The 19,046-nt window shown below is 39.6% G+C and overlaps 1 protein-coding gene across 2 annotated transcripts in view; it reads right to left on the reverse strand.

Annotated features, from left to right (window-relative positions):
• Positions 1–19,046, reverse strand: part of PLPPR1 (phospholipid phosphatase related 1) — a 116,259-nt gene that overhangs the window by 52,092 nt on the left and 45,121 nt on the right. Inside the window, exons 1-2 of one of the 2 annotated variants that reach the window (XM_038124567.1) lie at positions 9,291–9,423; positions 8,228–8,335 (exon numbers count right to left, since the gene is read on the reverse strand). In XM_038124567.1, the coding sequence (XP_037980495.1) occupies positions 8,228–8,290 (63 nt within the window). In that variant the 5' untranslated portion in view covers positions 8,291–8,335; positions 9,291–9,423. Of the gene's footprint in view, positions 1–8,227; positions 8,336–9,290; positions 9,424–19,046 lie in introns of those variants that run through there. The other variant, XM_038124566.1, reaches the window with a different exon arrangement.

The raw sequence follows: 19,046 nt of genomic DNA on the forward strand, positions 1-19,046 counted from the left end.
AGGTGCACTGGGCAAGCGAGTTATAAATACAGAAACATAAAGTATCATTTATCCAGAATGATTTTGTTCTTCTTGTTGTTGCCACATTCTGCTGCATTCATAATAGATTCATTTATTTCATGTTACTCGGGTACCGGCAACTGGATTATCCATTTGTGCTTTAGAGGGAGAAGATCTCACAATTTAGAAGCTATTTGCTACCCACACAAAGGCACCCAAATGTTGCCAGAAGCTTGCAGAAGTTCTGGGTTGATGCAGTACCTTAGGTTTGTATAGGATGCTCAAGGCTTGGCAGACCAATTCCTAAAGCTGGTATTAAAACTCAGTTGGAATTTCTAGAGAGCAGAAAATATGAATATTCTTTCAAAGCTAAATCACTGAAACAAATATTATTGCCATAAGGCTGATGTTAATGACTTCACCCTTGAAACATTGCTGAAACAAACTCCTCCTTTTAATGTCTGGAGTGGCTGGTCTGGAACCAGAAATCAAGTCCTGAGGAAACTGGGCTTGATGCTTGAAAAGACCTATTCCACTTTAAAAAATTCTCCTCATGTCAAAGCCACTGTCAAAAAGTTGGGATGGGTTTGATATTTCAAAACATGCTTTAAGCATCTTCTTTTGCTCCTGCATTTTTCATGTCTTTCCCACTGATCAGTTCTGGAAAGGCTTGACTGTTGTACTCAGGGTTACTTAGACTGCATTTGTGAGTCCTAATTGATTCCTTTCCACTTTTTTAGAACCTCATGTAACTTACGCAAATTATCATTATATGCAAGTGCAGGGATATTCCTACAGACCAAAACAACAACAAAAAGTTTATTCTCAGATGCAAACCAGAGGAAATGATGCAGCTGTATCACAGAGCAGACAATACTTTGATAATGCACTGCACCTTTCTTGATCTCCAAATTTGAAGGTATCTGAGGAAATACATAGCTCTATGTTGTGTGCTTGGGAAAGAAAACATGAAAATCCCTTAGGTTCTTGAAGTAGACAAACAATCAAAAGTTAACACATTAAGAGCTTTACAGCAATATCCATGAAACTAAAACCTAAGAATAGTTTTGAAAAGAAAGAAGGGAAAAAATGGGCAGTTACATATTGTGTCCTGTGTATTTTCACATTGCTATTTTAAGCCTAGTTAGAGCAGCTCAGTAATTACTGGAAATACCTGCAAACTTAGAAGGTCTCAAATATGGCTTGCAGACTTCTGTACACACAGAACACCTGCATGAACAATGCCTGGTTCATAATCCCTTTTCTCAAAGACCTACATAAACTTTCTGATCAGTAGTTTTTCTAGCAAAAAGCTGTCGTGAGTAGAAAAGTTATGAGTAGAAATGTTGTCCATTTTAAAAAAAAAGTTAACAGGTTAAACCAATTGCTGCTAAGTTGGAGTTTTAACTATTTGTTGTTAATAATTTCATGTTGTAATCACCTGTTGTTAATAGTTTTTCTTTAATTACCTGTTGTTGATGGTTAGAAATCCCTCTCCTATTGAGTATCCCCACCCCCCCCCCCCCCCCCCCGCTTCCTGGGAGATAGCACCTGGGACTGAAAAGGTGAAATCAGAGCTGACATGCAAATATGAGGAACCAGCATGCAACTGTGTAAAGACCACCCAGCAAAAAACCCATAAAGCAACAAACCAACATGGAATTAAAAGATCTAAGTGATGTCTAAAGGTGAGCAACTGAATCCAGTGTCTGTTAAGATCCTTTTTTCCCCCCTCACCCTAACCTTGAGGATGTTAGCTAAAAGAGGACCCTGAATGTTAAAGCACAACTCTGGATTTTCCTGTGAGAAGAGAGTCCCTGCTCTGCCTGCATACCAGCAGACAAAGTTGCAATTGTCCTCCACCTCCGTGCCACTTTAACTAGCAAACGGAAAAAACGCGTTTGTACTTCAGAAGTAGAATCCAATCTCTCTGACTGCTAAGTATTTAAAAAATCTGTAAAATCCCTTCTCTTAAGACACCGGATTAAACAGAACAACATATTATAAATTACAGTAGCTCTCAAAAGTGTTGGCTAGCTTCAAGGCAGAACGTAAACAGGTAAAGCAATTTGTTCACAGCATTTTTCTCTACTTCCAAATGCATTTTTTTATTACTCATAAGGACAAATAATTTTTGGCACCTTTAATCCCTTCCTGGAAAAGTCTACCAGATTCATTGGTGGAAACCATGAGACATTACTGAGGCTGTCAAATGGATTATTTGCAATGGGAAGTTTGCAGAATAAAAGGAAGGATAGAAAAAAGGCTTCATGTGTCCACAAGCAGATATACAAGTCTTCTTTCACTTACATTTTAAAGAAAAATTCAGTAAAGCACCTAATCTCTCATGGCAACCCCTAAATGTTGATTTTAATAGGTCCTCAAGAAGCTAAGGAGAATAAAATAATAATCAAATTTATTTCATAGTGCCTGTTTGGGCCAAGACTCGTTTGTGCTGTCTGCCTAATTGTGAAGCACTTTGAAGGATTTTTTTATAGTCAGGTAATATGAAAGCTGCTTAGCAATTCAACAAAACTAATCAAATGTTCAAGAGACACCTATTCGCTGAGATTAAGCCAATTTTACAATATGGAGTTATCCAGTCACCTGGAACAAAGAAGGTATATGGAGGACAAAGAAAGCAAATGCTGAGGAATGAGTGGCAAATGGGGAACATAAAGTGATTTTTAGAAGAGCAACAAGGAGAAATGGATACATATGCTGAGTGAATAAAATCAGAAACAATGAATCCCAAGACACAGAAGTTTCTGAAGCACAGGAATTTATGCAGAAACATCACCCTGCTACAAGAGAAGCCCCTCAGAATTTGCACAGCATCTGTCAGCACCGATTCGCACAGCCTAAGCGGGCATCTAATGACAGGCAGTTTATACAACACCAGCACATGACATATCCCCGAGGCACTTTGTCCTCATAGCATCCCAGTGGAGCAGCACAGCACATCCAAGCACAGCATGGATGGAGAAGGAAGGAAAAGAATCACTGAGGGCTCCAGCTGTTTCCAAGTTAATTCACCTTGGGATGCTTTTCCAGTTAAAGGTTATGTCAAATTCTGTCGGGATTTATTTTGCACTCGAGGAGAACTGGACATTATCTTGACAAAAACACTGTATTTTGAATATCCAAAATTGCAATCTAATATCTTTATGTCCTTTATGTAATTTTAATATCATTAAAGCTCTAAAAAACCAGCAAGCTTTTATGACAGAAATTACTCCTTTTTTTTAAATAAGCAAATAAAAAGTCACTTCCAATACATTCAATGTCTCTTACAAATGTAACTTTGAGGACTACAGCAAATGTAAGAGGTCATTTAACACTCCTCAAATACTGCTAAAAATTAGAGGGCACCAGCCAGTACACCCAAATGTACGAAACCTTTTTAATTTTCAGAACACCAAACCAAGAAATTATAATAAAACCAGTGCCACATATGTCACAAATGTTCTAAATTCACTGATTTTTTCACAGCTCCCCAAGCCCTGCTGTGATGCTGATGACAAACAGAAGTTCAAGAGGCACTTTTCTCTCTTACATAAATGATTTCAGTATTGCAGAAATTCTTCTGCTACTCGGTAGTTCAGCTGTTGGCTTGACTACACAAAGTACTGACACGAAAATATATGTGGGCAAGGAAGAAGAATGCTTTCCTTCAGTGCTTCTGTAAGTTGAATTTTTTTTTTTAATTACATTTGAACTGATATTTGAAGATGATTCAATCTGTCCAAACATAAAATAGGCAATAGTAAAGGAAAGGGTACCACACTAAAGAAACAGAAATCCTGTGAAGTTATAGCACACCTAAAGTTCAAATCCAAGTTTGTACCAAATGAATGTAAGACTAGAACTTTTTATTTTTCAGATTTTTTATTTTATTCATTTGGGGGAAAGGGAGAAGATATTTTCTGTGTAAAATCCTCAGCCCTTTGCAATGTCCTATATATCGGGCTGTCAAGAAGAAACAGTTTCCACTCTGCCTGCAAAAGCTTTCCCGGGGGCAGAATAATGGATTTCGTGTGAAAAAGCGGGATCTTCAGATTACAGAATTTAAAGATGTCCAATGTTTTAAGTTTTAATGGTGTTACATATTTGAGTCTGCCCCTATTACCTTCTCAAAGTCAGGATTACAATAATCCACAATGAAGCACAATGAAGAATATACATCATTCATATATCAAAGTATTTTGGTAACTCTTTGATCAATTTAAGACAATTTAATTAAATCTGGTTCCAGAAAATTTTAGTGTTTTCATGTGAAAAGACACACCTCAGATGTGCCCAACTCCTTCAGGAGCAACTGCACTTGAAAATAAATCCTTAGATAACTCCCTGAAACAGATCAAGCCCTCAGGCCAGAGCTTGCAGAGAGAGGAGGAAGAAAAAGGAAGTAGAAAATGCCTCATCAGCAGAAATCCCAGACCAGATTTCTCCTTTTGTTGCCTAGAGAGCCATTACAGTCCTTACTCTCGTTGAAAGGAGGGTTTTCTTTGCAGGAAGAAAAGAATACTGCATCTTCAAAAACCACCATTCAAACACACACAATGGCTCTAAAGTTGCTCTCATGCCTTCCCCCTGAAGTCATGTGCAGTTGTGGGGATGCTGTTTACTCACAGTATGGAACTTTCCTTCCATCATCTATCTGCTAAATACAATTATCACATCCCCTTGCACTTCCTGTCACTAATGATGAGCGTCAAATAGGCTGCAAAAACCAGCACAACACTTAGACCTACCAAATTCAAAGCCATACTGGACTCTCTCCTACAGCATCGTAGCCTGAATTTTCTCCTAGAAAGCTGACTGCCAAAATGAGATAAACAAAGAGAGGGCAAGACCACAGAGCATGGAAAACAGTGCTGGATGAAGATCTCACCAGTCGCTCACCAGTCCCACAGGAAGAGGACTGGGATTTGACAGGCATTGCACTTCTCCCACTTCTATCCCTGGCACTGCCCAGACCTCAGGACGCTTAGTAATTCTGACAATTTATTCCTCACCTGCAGAAAACTGGCTGTACTTTCATGTACAAAAGCATCTGCCAGGTGTGATTGTACCTTTCCCCACCTTCAACCAGCACACATCCTTCCATGGAAAGATGGAATACAGCACTCCCTGGATCAAACCTTGTAGAATGGTGTAGCAAAACAGTGGCACAGCTGTGCTGAAATGTTGGTACAGATGCTTTTGACATTGCTCTCTCCTAGCAGGTGAAGGAGGAAGGAGATGCCCCACAAAAAACTTTGGCCACCATACATGGAAAAGGAAGAACGGGATAATTTTCCTCCTGCCTCTCCTCCTTTCTCTCATGCTTGCTTGCCATCCATGAGACCACGTCAGTGATCAGTTCTGGCCAGCAACAAACCCTCACACAGGTTGCTGTGCACCACTGGCATTTGGTGGGATAGATCCAGGGCATATCAAAAGCATCTCTAGGTCCATCACTGACTCCAAAGGGCTCTGGAAGCTGTGGAGTGGGGCATCTTTGCGCTACTATTTAACCTGTGTTTAATGCAAACCAAGGTTGGGAGACAGCCTCCTAAAGGCTTCTTTCAGGATGCTGTCTGCAAAGGAGGGTAGGGAAAAGGAGAATCTCAGTCTCCTGCACATCCTAGTTAATTATTTACATGTTTCACAAAACATACTGCACCAAATCTTCACAGACATTTGGTGACAAATGTCAGACTGTAATGACACCTCTTATAATATGATAAAGGATCATCCAGAAAGTTGCCTGCATTATTTGGGAGAGGGACTCAGATTTGATAAGTGGATCAAAATTAGTTTAATGATTCCCTATTTAGCCTTTAAATCCACTCATAATGTGACATTGTATTTCCAATTAGGGAATGATAATGACATCACATGTTATCTCCTTATTATTAAAACTTTCATATTTTGAACAAAAAAAGGAATTTGTAGAGTCAGGCACAGGGTTTAAGTTTTTATAATGAGCCATTCATCTTCAGGTCAGGTTCCATAATAGCTAACTGCTACAAGTTAGTTCAGTGGGAGGAAAATTAAATGGGAAGGAAATGGAAATTAGCATAACGGCTGAAATTGTGTCATATTTGTACAGACTGAAGCATGATGGTATTTAAAGTGCCCAAACTCCTTATGACACCTCATTTCTAACCCTGCCACCACAGTATCAGGAAGGCACACTGCAGAGTAGGCAGTTAGCAAATAGCTATTGGCAGGGCATCTGACATGACAATCAAGGCTCAGCATAATTTTCTTCAGAGCAAATATCTCAAAACTTTTAATCAGAGGACAAGATTCTACTGGGGGAGACAGCACATTCTGGGGAGCAGGCCTATGATAATTTTTTACTGACTGTCTCTTTTCCTATTATGTTCAGCTAGCCTGGCTACTGCTAGATCATTCTCCCACAGACAAAAACTGTCAGGAAAGCAGGCAACATTATTTTTAGCTGTCCTGCTTTTCACAGCAACAGCAAGGTGTCACACTGCTAATAAATTTTCATGATTGCTTCAAAGCAACAAAAATAGGGTCTGTCCTAACTCAGGTAATCCAGCACAGGGCTTGTTGTCTGGAGCAGCTCCTCTGAAAAAATCCCACCAAACAAACAAAAAAAATGGAAAAAAAAACCCAAAACAACAAAAACAAAACAAACAAACACACAAAAACCCCCCCAACCACTTAACTTTAGTCTCAAAAGCACAGCAGTGGGAAAAGAACAACACCTCCAGTGTGCCTTAAGATTTACAGAGCTTTTCAGATGGAATGGCTACTATCAATCATCTCTGCACTCCCAGCAGGAAATTAGATTTCCTGTTGTTTAATGCTACAGTGCTTGACACAAGTCTATGAATTTGTAGTCCCAGTAGTGCTGCACTAAAAATCTGTACTGTGGACAAAGAGGGGAAGAATGTATCAGAGAGAACATCGTTTCAGACTCTACCTCTCTGTTTTTGACTGATTTTTAATTTAATGTTGTGCTTTAATCAGCAAATCAACTATGTGAAAGGACCAGCAATGTACATTTATGGAGGAAAAAAATCCTAATGTCAGTCTTGTCTACAGGAGGAACAATTTATGTCATTGTCCCAAGTTGACAACCAGGCCCATCATTCATTTCTTTAGAGGACTAAAAGTCTTCAGAGCTGCTTGTTTAAGCAATAAATTTGAGACATTTCATTCCTGATTGTTTTTATAGGGTGTTTTTCTGACCTCATTTCTGCTTTTCACTAGTTTTTAGCATTTCTTTCTCTAGCTGTTAGAATAAGCAGTGACCCATTGTCTCCATCAGAACAACAATTAATGCTTTGAAAGTTCCAGGCACTTCTCTTATGGAAGGGCTCAAGTTGCCCCAGAACTTGGGCCAAAGAGTGAGAATTCCATCCAAGCTACATCAAACAGGTGGCTCTGAAGGTGGTTATTTACAGGCAGTTATCTCCTTTTTACCATCTAAATCTGATGGAAGCTTTCATCCTCCCTGGAAACACAGAGTCGCTTCCCTTGCCAGGAAAACAGTCCCAGCCTTATAAGCACCCGCTGAACAATCAAGAATTTGAATAATGAATGTTGGCCAGTCTATCAGTGTTAGGCTAAGTAAAATAAGAACCACAAACTGCCATCTGTATGGAATAAAATAATAAAATAATAAATTAATAAATAAAAACCCCACCACACCAATTACCTTTAATGTAGACATGGAGCATTAACTGCAGATTCACTGCTAGACAGTTCTCAGCCCTTCTGCTAGCCAAGCTTCTTCATCACACTTAAAGGTCAGGCATGCCTCATCTACATTTTTTGTTCCTCCTGAACTGAAATAAGAGCTGAGTGTTGCTTCCCAAGCCCATGAACCATCAGCCTGTGAGATCAGAAATTTCCTTGAATGAATTTTAGTCCCTGTGCAGCACCAAGATGGAGAGAAGTCTGAGGAGGATGGCCAGTCACCTGCTGCTGACCTACACCTGCACCTACTGCCCACCACAGGACTAGCCAGAAAGCCAGACAGAGAAGTCTTGGATACACAGTGTCTCTACCTGTTCTTGCATGCTTGTACCTGAGATCTGGATAACTCACGCAGGACTCGATGGCACTAAGTATGAAGATGGATATCTATGTGATTGAGTAAGAAAGCATCCTTTGCTACAAATAAAATGGCTAACAAATTGCTTAATTCCTGCATGGAAGAGCTGCCTTCTATGTTGGCCTGGCAGCTGAATGCTGCACTCACCTCAACAAAGATGAAGCAGGGGATGATGGAATAACTTCTCTGGGTATTGTTTCCTAAAGCCATTTCTCATCACACTTCTTGGGGAGGCACTGTTCAAAACTTTATATCCTGAAAAAGAAAAGACAGAGGTATTTCAGTATATTTCACATTTTTGCAAACTCCAAAATTAGGCTCGTAACACAGAGCATTGACCTAATTGACCAAGGACACAGTCTACTAAGAACTTCAAGTTCTAACTGTGTACCAAACACCCTGAGAAAGCTCTCCCTTTGCAACACAAAAGAAGAGATAGACATAGGTTACAAGATACATCATATACAGATCGGAGGGTAAGGAATACAATAGTTTTCCTTAAATACAATCCACTCCTAAGCAAAACATTCTTGCTCTGAATTGTAAAATCATATTTTCAGCCCACTGACCTGCCTACAGTGTGCTTTAAACCAGGAGATTTTGGTAATTGACTTTTAAACTCGCACTTTGAGAGGTATGCTTACAGTACCCTGACTGCGCACATGATCAGAATGTTTATCTGTATAAATCTGCTCAAGATGACAGCATGTGTTATGCACGAAGAGTCTCTACCCATAACAAGCAAATGCAATGAAATTGCAATGAAGACCTGGGCCTTTTCTGCAGAGCCTTTCTGTCCTGATAAAAATTCATACATTAACACACCAAACTCTACTCACTTAGCATTACTTTGGGCTACTGGCTATCCTAATTAACATAACCCTATGACACTGTGCTAAGACACTCTTTTCGCATGAAAAGTAGAAGAAGCAGAGAAAAGAAGACTAACACAAATTTTACAGATAGCAAGTGTCTTTTTCTGCATGCATAAGGCATCAAGAAGCTAAGTCTGGTTTAAAGGCCTTTACAGGGAAATACAGAGTAGGAGAGAAGCTGGAAAAGCAGTGAGTAGACCAGAGCTGCCAGGTGCAGGATTGCACAAAGCATGAGACACAGGAGAGAATCAAAATCCTCTGCTATCAATTTTGACCTGAGCACAGCAAGCAGAAACACAGATTCAGGTGGGTCCAGCCTCACTTCCAACACTCACAAAGAAACTCTACCCTGATGACAAGCTCCTTCATGTGTCAGGGCCAGGGACGAGGAGGGAGATGGAAACGGATGTATTTTGTAGAGGATATTTTGCACAGCATCTTCCTGTGACTCTTTGACCTCACTGGCACCTGGGTGACAATACAAATACAAAGCAACTGAAGAAACTGGCAAAGAAACTGAGGGTTCATAGTCATATAAAATTGCCTGATTTAACACTAGGGCACCCCTGATTTCATACAAGTTTATCACTATGCCTGTTCCTTTAAGCTTATTGTGCATCATTGGTTTAAAAAACCGTACAGGCTATGGGAAAGCATTTTACATGCCAGCTTCTCTCCTATGTGATGACACATTTGTGTCAGGCTGAAGTAAGAAGAGACCAAATGGTTGCATGATCAGCTAATTCCCAGATTGTGGGAAAACTCTCAACTACCAGTGCTTGGTCTTTTTATCAGGTTGCTTGACAAAAGAGAAAAGGGAAGCAAAGGTGGAGTCTTGGTGGGAGCATCATCTTTTGTCTCTCCTCAGCTGACAATGAGTCCTCCAGGGATACTGACAGCAAAACACAGATTACAGTAAACCCCAGATACTTCAGCCTACAGAGCAGCCAGAGAGAATCCAGTTTTGCCCAAAGGACCATAATAAGATGTAAGAGAAGTTTCAATAAAAATCTCGTTCTCTAATCCATGCAGATCTCTTCACATTGAACAAACTTTTGGAGTCCAAAGCCTCTGACCAAAGCAATCGCAAATAAAAGCTAAAATATCAGCATCAGCCTTCTCCATTAATTATTTCTATTTTTATCAACTTGACTGAATTGTTAACGAACCCATGTGAGAAAAACTGTTAGAGTCTTTTTGGATCCCAGTAGCTGTGACCTTTTCAGGCGTGGTATGTTATCACAGCATGAGAGTAGAACTGGTCAAACCTATTCCAATAGGTTTTTCCCTAACTAATTAGGGACCACTGTAGAGGGAATATTAATAATCTGAAACTTTGGTATTATGAGGTGCTTCCACTCTTAAAACAATATATATAATTGTATAAAGCAATATTTGTGAATTAATTAAAATTAGTTCTCCTCTTGCTCAATTTACCTCACCTGTGCATTTTCAGAAAGCCCCATATCTACAGCATAGGAGGTTATTGCCTGGCATCTCCTGGGAGAACAAGTGGAGACAGAGAATATAAATAAGTGAATTAAAACTGAATGAAAAGAACAGTAAAGAAAAAGAGAATTCAAGCTGAAGAGATTTTCTTGCTGCAGGGGTCTATCCAGGGGAATGACTTTCAGAATGCCCCATTCAGGTATATTTTAAAGCCTTTTATTTGGCAGACAGCAAGAAGTACATATCTAGGACAAACTAGCATTCGCAGAACCTTTATTGTGTAAGTTCCTGCAGCACACACAGCACATTCAAACTGTTGTTTGATCAGTCATCAAACCAGTTGATTTGTGGTCTATTCCTCTGGAGATTCTATGGTCAAACCTATGTTTTTTAAGCCATGTCTCACATAGGCAGGAAGAGAAGATCAACAATGTATTTCACATATTGCCACAGTGGATGTGCTTCTGTGGAAAATACTCAAACCAGCAATCCAGACACCCTAACAGGCCCTGATCATCACAGCTTTCAACCATGTTTCAGTTAAGCAGAATCAATGCTTATTTGTTTTGCCATAGCTCAGAGAACACCAGCCTGAAATCCAGGAGCTGCTGCACAAACCACAGCAGCAGCAAAGCCACTGGCACATGTGGGACACCCCCTCACAGCAGATTATGAAATCTTCCCTGATCAGAGCTGAGGAGGATAACCACTGGTCATTTGGTACCAGGATGTGATGCAAACACAGAAAAAAATGGGTTTCTGTCTTAGTTTCATGATCTTTTCAGCAGCAGCTAACACAGTTCCAAAACAAGGTGTAAATATTATATTAGATGGATCACCAACTACTTCTGTAGCAATGTAAATGATACTTAAAATACCAGTATTTCCTTATGCAAATTACTTGAGCTTTGTGTGAGCAATTTGCAAACCTCTCTTGGCAATTGGCTTCAAATTATAAAGATCTTTACTCTCATTAAAATATTAATTCTGTTTACAAGTAAAAAAATTCATCAAAACCTTTGCACCATTCCATCAACAATCAGTTTGCCCAACTGAAAGACAAATTAGTTATATCAAACCCCCATTTAGTTAAGGAAACAAATTAAAACTAATACTGCTGCTAACAGTGATTATCCGAGCTTTGGCAAAGAACTGTGTCTTTATAATCACTATGTATGATACTATCTCTTAAGATTTCAGTGTAAAGGGGGTGTCCTCTATTTCCTGTGGGGGAAAACAGTTGAAGCAATTTGCCAAACATCACAGAGAGACTCAATGTAAAGGCTGAAGAAAGACACATTCTTCTCGGACTCCTGTCAAGCTCTCTGTCCACTTGACAACACAATCTCTGCACTTCAAATGTGCTTGCTAATTCCTGCACAAGAACCACACAGTCTGCATTGCACGTTTTAGGAACACAGGTTTCCCTGACTGCTTGCTGCTGAAAACCAGCAGAATGCACACTGTAACCTTACAAAAAAAAAAAAAAAAAAAAAGAGGGCTAATCAAACATGCCCCAAGATGTGACAGCCTCACATTCTCTCTTTGTAACTTCACCTGGCATGTCTAAAGGCACCACATTATCCCCATGCAACCTCTGCATGAGTAAGCCTGCAATCCTGAACAGAATTGCAACAGAAAAAATAGAGGTCTAAAATTCCTTCCCCAGAGCTCTCTTCCATATAAATCAAACTGATGCACAAAAAAGGGCTGAAGGAATAAAAGGTAAGATTTTGCTGCAAAAGGCAGTCAGTAAGTTCCAAGTACAGACTTCTTTACTGTTTTCAAAGTAATTGAAACCACAGTGGTGGCATGAATCGCTTCAATAGACAATCCACAGGACAAAAAGCACAAATGGCTTTGTGGCATAACATCTGCTTGCCAGCCTTGCACACACAATGCAGACTGCTTGCATGACAATAGCAAAACTAAGAAAATAGCAGTGGTTGCAACAATTACAAGGTACCAGGCAACTGGCACTCAGTTTGTTACCTCAGTGGCCCACAACACACTAATTTTTACCTACAAATGAGAAAGTTATCCTTTGGATCACGTGGCCCTTGAGGAAGTGTGCCCTACACACAATGGAGCTTGGGAAAGAGGGAAGACACTTGATTATATCATCAAAGAACCCTTTACCCCATTCCCTGTGAACTGAGAGGCAGAGAGCCACCAACACCATGGCCACTAGAATTCCAGCAGCTGGGTGTGAGACTGGAGAAATTGCCTGTCCAAATCTGAGTGTCTGAGTCACGCTTGATCTTTAGCTGGTAAATGTGAAATTGTCTAGTGGCAATAAACAAATAAACAAATGTTGTGTGCTAAGCTTCAGGCCTTGGCTGGGGGCTGTCTCCAAGAGCACTCCTGTGTGAGCAGCACAATGTCCCACTCTGCCAGAACACTGAAAAGAGGAACTGAACTGGTAAAGCAGAAGCTCAGTTTACTGAATCTAGATCTCACCCCAGAATACAATTTATTATAAACTCTCCTGGTTTCTGGCAGGAGTACAATACCATGCAATACCTACACCATTCAAATAAATTGCCCTGTCAGTGAAAGTGCTCCTTACAGGTGTCTCCACAGACTCCTGGCCAACAAACTTAATTTCATATCACTAATAGCAGCCAAAAAAAAGGAATAAAAACGATATGCAAAATAAATCCACGCATGTTCACCATTACATAAAAAAATATTTTGCAGCATTTAAGGCATAAAATTTTTTCTTTCTCAGATGAGAATTCTGCCCCTTTTCTGCTAGAAGTCACATCTTCACATTCAGCACTCAACACAGAACAGTGATACTTAAGTAATATAGTTCACAGCATATCTGAAATGATGTCGCTTAGTACAAAGCCCACCTGGTTATGAAGAAAGCTACATTAATAACCATCTTGATTCCTAAATTCATTCTTTTAAAAATGTATTGCTGAATCCCTGGTGTCAAAGCAGAGTTTGATACCTGGAAGAAAGTAACGCCTCAGATTTCAAGGGTTGTTAGGGTTGTTTTCCCTTGCTACCAGCTTCCTGTAGAAAATATCCCATGACTGAGTGATAAGCAACACTACAAAATCTATGGATAGGCAGACTGATAAGGGTTCTGCACCACTTATATCTTCAAGAGAGTTTAAGTGTTATGTCAGCACAGCAGAGGCCTTGTAACAACTTCTCATGTAGGTGAGTGAAATTTCAATGCCACAGCTTCTGTCAACAGAATTTTCATTTATACCACTTGGCCAGAATTTTATAGATGTCAAAGATAACCCAAACATATCTGTGTGAATAGCAGGTATGTCCATGCTAATATCCAGAAAGCCAGACAAAATGGCCACAAGCCCATTTCTGAACCCTCTCAAACCCATGAACCCCTCCTTGTCCAGAAGGTCTGGAAGTATCATCATGGTTGGTCTGCTCCATTTAGTGAGACACTGAATTCCTTCTGAAAATTTTCACTGTATCACTTACTTTGTGTTGGTTTGAATGAAACCCACCAAAATGTAGTGTCACATCAGCAAAACTGTATGAATAAAAGGTTTTACCTGCTATAGCTGCTAATGCTCCTCTCTTTCTTGCAAAAGAATTAGTGGTGCATGATAAATGAAGAAGGAATCTGACTAATTTCATTAGGGAATTCTTAAAAAAAATATAAGCAGTCTCCAGAAAAAAACAAAACCCACTAAATTTATCCATGCGATTACAAGACTGTCCTGCTCCTAACTCTCCTTTAAGTAAAATAACTCCTAACTGCTCTAGGTCCCATTTAAGCCTTTCAAACTTTAACGTGAATACACTTGTGGGAAAAAGACTATTCCTGGCCTCCACCCATCCCACCTGAAGGCATGTCACCTTGATTTAGACCAATTAATTTGCCTTGCGATCTTTTCTGAACAAACACGAAAGGCATGTTTCAGGTTGTTTGTTTTACTTCTGACTGGCTAAAACTCCATCTACCTCTAAGGGCATTTATAGCAATGAAATTGCAGGCGTGGTCAGCATTAATGTAACTCTTCCTATACATAAAGGATTCTGAATTACAGAGATTATTCATGTGATCAGTTTAATGAAAATGTAGCAGGATATCATTCCAAAAGTAACATAGTTGAGATCCAGAACTGCAACTGATTGACTTTATTAATCATGGGCTTGAGATATAGGTACTCTGTTTATGCTAAATCACCATCTGTAAACTATTGCTTGAGAGTTCTATGTTCAGTGTCTCATTTGCAAAACTCACACAAAAAAAAAATCAACAATTTTTGATTTGCACCTACAGTTTTGCAAGGTTCTGGCTGGAAACCAAAGATCCCCAAGGTATTTGGGATACTATCATGAAGGGCTTGTGACTAAATTTTACCCTCTGAAACCAATTCAATCCTACTTGGTGAGTCCCCATGCAAAGCACCAACAGGCATTGAGGAAATTGAACAATTTCAACAGGAGAAAACCAGCAGCTTCCATCTCGGACTCTTAGCTGGTGAAAAAAGGAGGGAGACATTGAAGGGAAAGAAGAAAGCAAAAGAAAACTTCAAGAATACAGAAGATAACATGGAATGGTGCAGATGAGAGGAAAATTGGATGAACTACAGGAAAACTCCTATGGAAAGGAGGGTAGGAGAGGAAAACAGACCACAGCTTTTCCCTGTGATGTAAAACCACAAGACTGAAAATTTTGTCTATCAATACAATAGACTCTGAAAAACACTCTACCTTACCCTCCCAAAACCATCAGGGTTTTACAGAAGATAATTTAATATTATTTTTAAAGTATTAAAATGCTGTATTATAAGGAAAAATATTCAAAGACATTTTCTTCATTCAGAAAATTTGTACTTTAGTCTAGAAAACTGTTTTTTTTTCTTTACAAAACTTCCTTAGCCAACTGTTCTACTGAAACCTATTGAGCTATTAAAAAACCCAGTTGGCTGCTTATGTGTTAGCAAGAATGATAAATATTTTTATTTATAATGGAGCTTCACAGCTCTGCACAGAACTAATTTTGGGAATCCCAACCCAATATTAAAAATGTATTTCAAAAATATATGCTGCATGGTGCTCTTGTATGCCACATCTGCTGAGCCTAAGCCCAAGGAAGCTGCTGATCCACACATTTAAGTGCAAGCATGAAGCTTCTGCAAAGTGCCAGCTACTGTCAGACCTCAGACGGACATCTGTGAGTAATTTCCGAACCCCTCTCCTCCCTCTGCCCTTCTATGACAGCTTAGGAAGCCAAGAATTTGGAGGATGTTCACACAGGTCATAGTATAAAGATCAACTGGCAGAAATACTGAGATGAGCATGGAAAAAGAACAGAGCACAGCAATGCTAGACAGGGTAAGAGGATGAAAATCAGGTGATTAACATGTTTCTATTTATTTCTGATTTTTTTTTTCCAAGGAGAGGAATTCTGCTTTGGAAGTTTCCTCTCAAAATCATGGTGAACTGGTTTAAAAACTATGCATGTCATAGGCACAAGCCAGTGGACTCCAGTTAGAAAGCAAAAACTCATTCATTTTGCCCCCTCAGGGCTCAGCAAACTGTGAGTATTGATTGCAACCTGTAATATTATGAAAGTAAACAAACGACTGCCTTTCCACAGTGTCGCCTTTGGCGACGAGGTCCAGGGGCAGGGCCTCTTGCTCCTCTTATATTCACGAATTCATATTGGCAGTGGAGCTGTCAGGGACACAAGGACTTCACAGACTCCTGCAAACCTGGCAGCAAGCTCAATCTCATGTGGATCTTTTGTCAGTTCATTTCGTTTATCAACCTCCACCTTCATCCCTTGCCAAGACAGACAAATGGGTTCTAGCATACCTGCTCTTTTCCCTCATACAAAACACCTTGGGAGAAGCTCTCCTTCATAGTAATGAACTTTTTTTTTCTTTCCTCTTTTCTTTAGCTGTGTCCATTATGCAATCAAGGTAAGTATAACCCCCATCAGGTATAATCTCCATATCCCCAGTTTGCCCACTTCTAAGGACAGTACTGAGTACAGCCCATGCAGTTTATGTGGGCCTTGTAAACACTCCCTGGATGAAAAGTCAAGAATTTAAGAACCTATTGTTTAACTACAACATTTTTAAAGAAAACAACTTCTTATTAGTCCAAATCTATTTATTACTATAAAAATACAGCCAGCTGTAACAAAAACATTTCTGAATTTACAGATCTTGTAATACCTCTCTCTTCCCTATAGTGTTATTCTATCCACAGACTCCCCTGTGAATCTTGCTTAGTCTGGAGTAGGAGAGAGGGTTATGGCACAGCTTTTCTGCAAGAGAAAGGCACCAGGGCTGATGGTAAGAGCTTGTTTCTCTTTAGTCCACTCAACACCCCCTTGGTGGGTGGGGTGGCTGCTGGTAGCTTGACTGGCTCTGGTACCACCTTGTGTTCATAGATTTCAGGCCTCTGCTATTGTCCCATGTCTGCTATTCTCCATGCTGTCATTCAGACAGTTCATTTTTAAAACAATAGAGACTTGTTAGTTCTACTCATTAGGCAGAGAAACTGATGAGGATTATTATAAAAATAGGCACTAAATTATACAACCATATAAAAGCAGGCTAAAGCTAGAACTGATTCGGTAACATCACTCTTTCAGACAACTGCTGTAAGAGTTAAAAGAGCAGAACAAAACTTCAGGCAAGCCCTGACAACCAAGATCTGATAAACCCCTGTCCTCGCAGAATTATTTCAGAATCTGTGCTGCTACTAGAAAAGGCAATAGCATTTGTCTAGCTGCAAGGCCACAAACCGAATTTTGATGGACGAGGATGCCCTAGATTTTGACAGACTGAAAAACATGGTTTTTCACCTATGAATCCAACAAGGATGTTGCAAACACTTCTATGGATTTAAGCTCCTGACCAGGGCCGAGCCTTGGTCTTCTTGGAGGTCTGTGCTCTTCCCTGTGCAATTTTGTCTCGTGACACCTATAGAGGCCTCAGAGAAGCTCACACAGACATTGTTTGAGTTATTAGGCATTTGATTTTTAAAGCCAATACAGTCTACACAAACAATTGAACTGTTACAATTAAAGTGACTCAGCCCACAAAGACAAATTCTGAATTTTCAGGAGCTGAGACCTTAATGTTACTTCTAAGAGTGTGATGTTACTGAAATCACATTCTGTAAGAGTTTTAATGAGTCATGAACCTATTTCAGGTCAATTGTATAGAGAAAGTTAGCTTGTAGTATTTTGTGGACACTTACACACTGCATGAGTGTGTGCTCATACAAATTCATACAAACTCAACTGGAGCCTGCAAATTGCATGAGAGACTATGGCTTAAACTAAAAGGAACAATTTTGCATGCAATCTGACTTGGTCAGAATATGATTAAACAGTCATTTGAACACTAAAAGCTGACAGAAGCATATAAATATCCCATCATGTCCTGTGCTGTTTGCTGCCATCCTTCTAAGCAGACCATCAGAGCATCATGTCTTGTTTAATAGTCCTCTACTGCTGATGCACAACTCTCACCTCTAAAACACCATTATTCTAATTTTCAAAAATTATCTGATTAGCTCTTTAAAAATGGAAAAATTATTTCCAGCAAATTGATGTAAGACTGAATGTTACACATACATGCAGCATTTTTGCATAGAGGAAACTGGTTTTTACCAAAAAAAAAATTGTTATTTTTTGCCCATCCGAGGGCCACCAATTTATACACTCCTTTTTTAAAATACCCCAAAGACACTGTTAGACAAAGATGCAGTCACCCCATTCACAGCATTGAAGGACTTATGCATTCTGTTAAAACTCAGATTATCATGGAAAGAAGTTCTAGATTTGGCTGATGTATGTGCAGTTGCTGCTTCTAGTGCTCAAAGCATCACATTTTATAAATGCACAAGAGTTATTTCTCTAGGTATGTATATGCACATGTTCATTTACACACCTTTTAAAGAAAACATATTGAAACACTGTATTCCATAATCTACCAAGCACAATCAATATTAATAGTATGAAATATACATATTCTCACAAAGGAAATAGTTTTCTGATTTGGAGATTAATCCAGTTTCAAATTTGATCTTCTTTCTCTGCTTCCCTTAGTTCATGTTTTTTTCCTGTCACCTCAACCATAAGAACTGACATGATAAAATAACTGACATAATAAAAACATCGCACCACTCTGTTCGTATATGTGACAGCACATACAAAACAGGAACAGGGAAAAGAAAAGCCAAGAAATGCCAAATCATTAATATCCATGGCACTGGAATGGATTATATACTGCAGCAAATACAGCTCCGTCTTGTGCGTGCATCCCTTCCTTGCTCTGCTATGAGCAAGTCCTTAGCCCCTCATTCTCCTTCACTACCTGCCTCCTTAGGGTAGCTTTCCTAAGAGCAGGTGTCACTCTCTGCACCTGCTCTCCAGTGGTTTTCAGACATAACATTATGCAGCTGCTCCTGGGCCCTTTAATTCCTGGTGAACTCCCAATACTGCCAGAGTCACAGGCTTTCCCCAGCCTCTTCATTTTAATTTTGTGTGAGCCCCAGGAAGACAAGAGATCAGCTGTTGGCTGGGACTGAGTGACTGAGGGCACTGGATTTTACTTATTTTCTTGTGCTGATCCCCCACTCGAAATACTCCAGCATGATATTTACTGAAGAACTGCCCTGCTGCTTCC

The sequence above is a fragment of the Motacilla alba genome, chromosome Z, assembly GCF_015832195.1.
Source record: "Motacilla alba alba isolate MOTALB_02 chromosome Z, Motacilla_alba_V1.0_pri, whole genome shotgun sequence".
Classification (NCBI taxonomy): domain Eukaryota; kingdom Metazoa; phylum Chordata; class Aves; order Passeriformes; family Motacillidae; genus Motacilla; species Motacilla alba.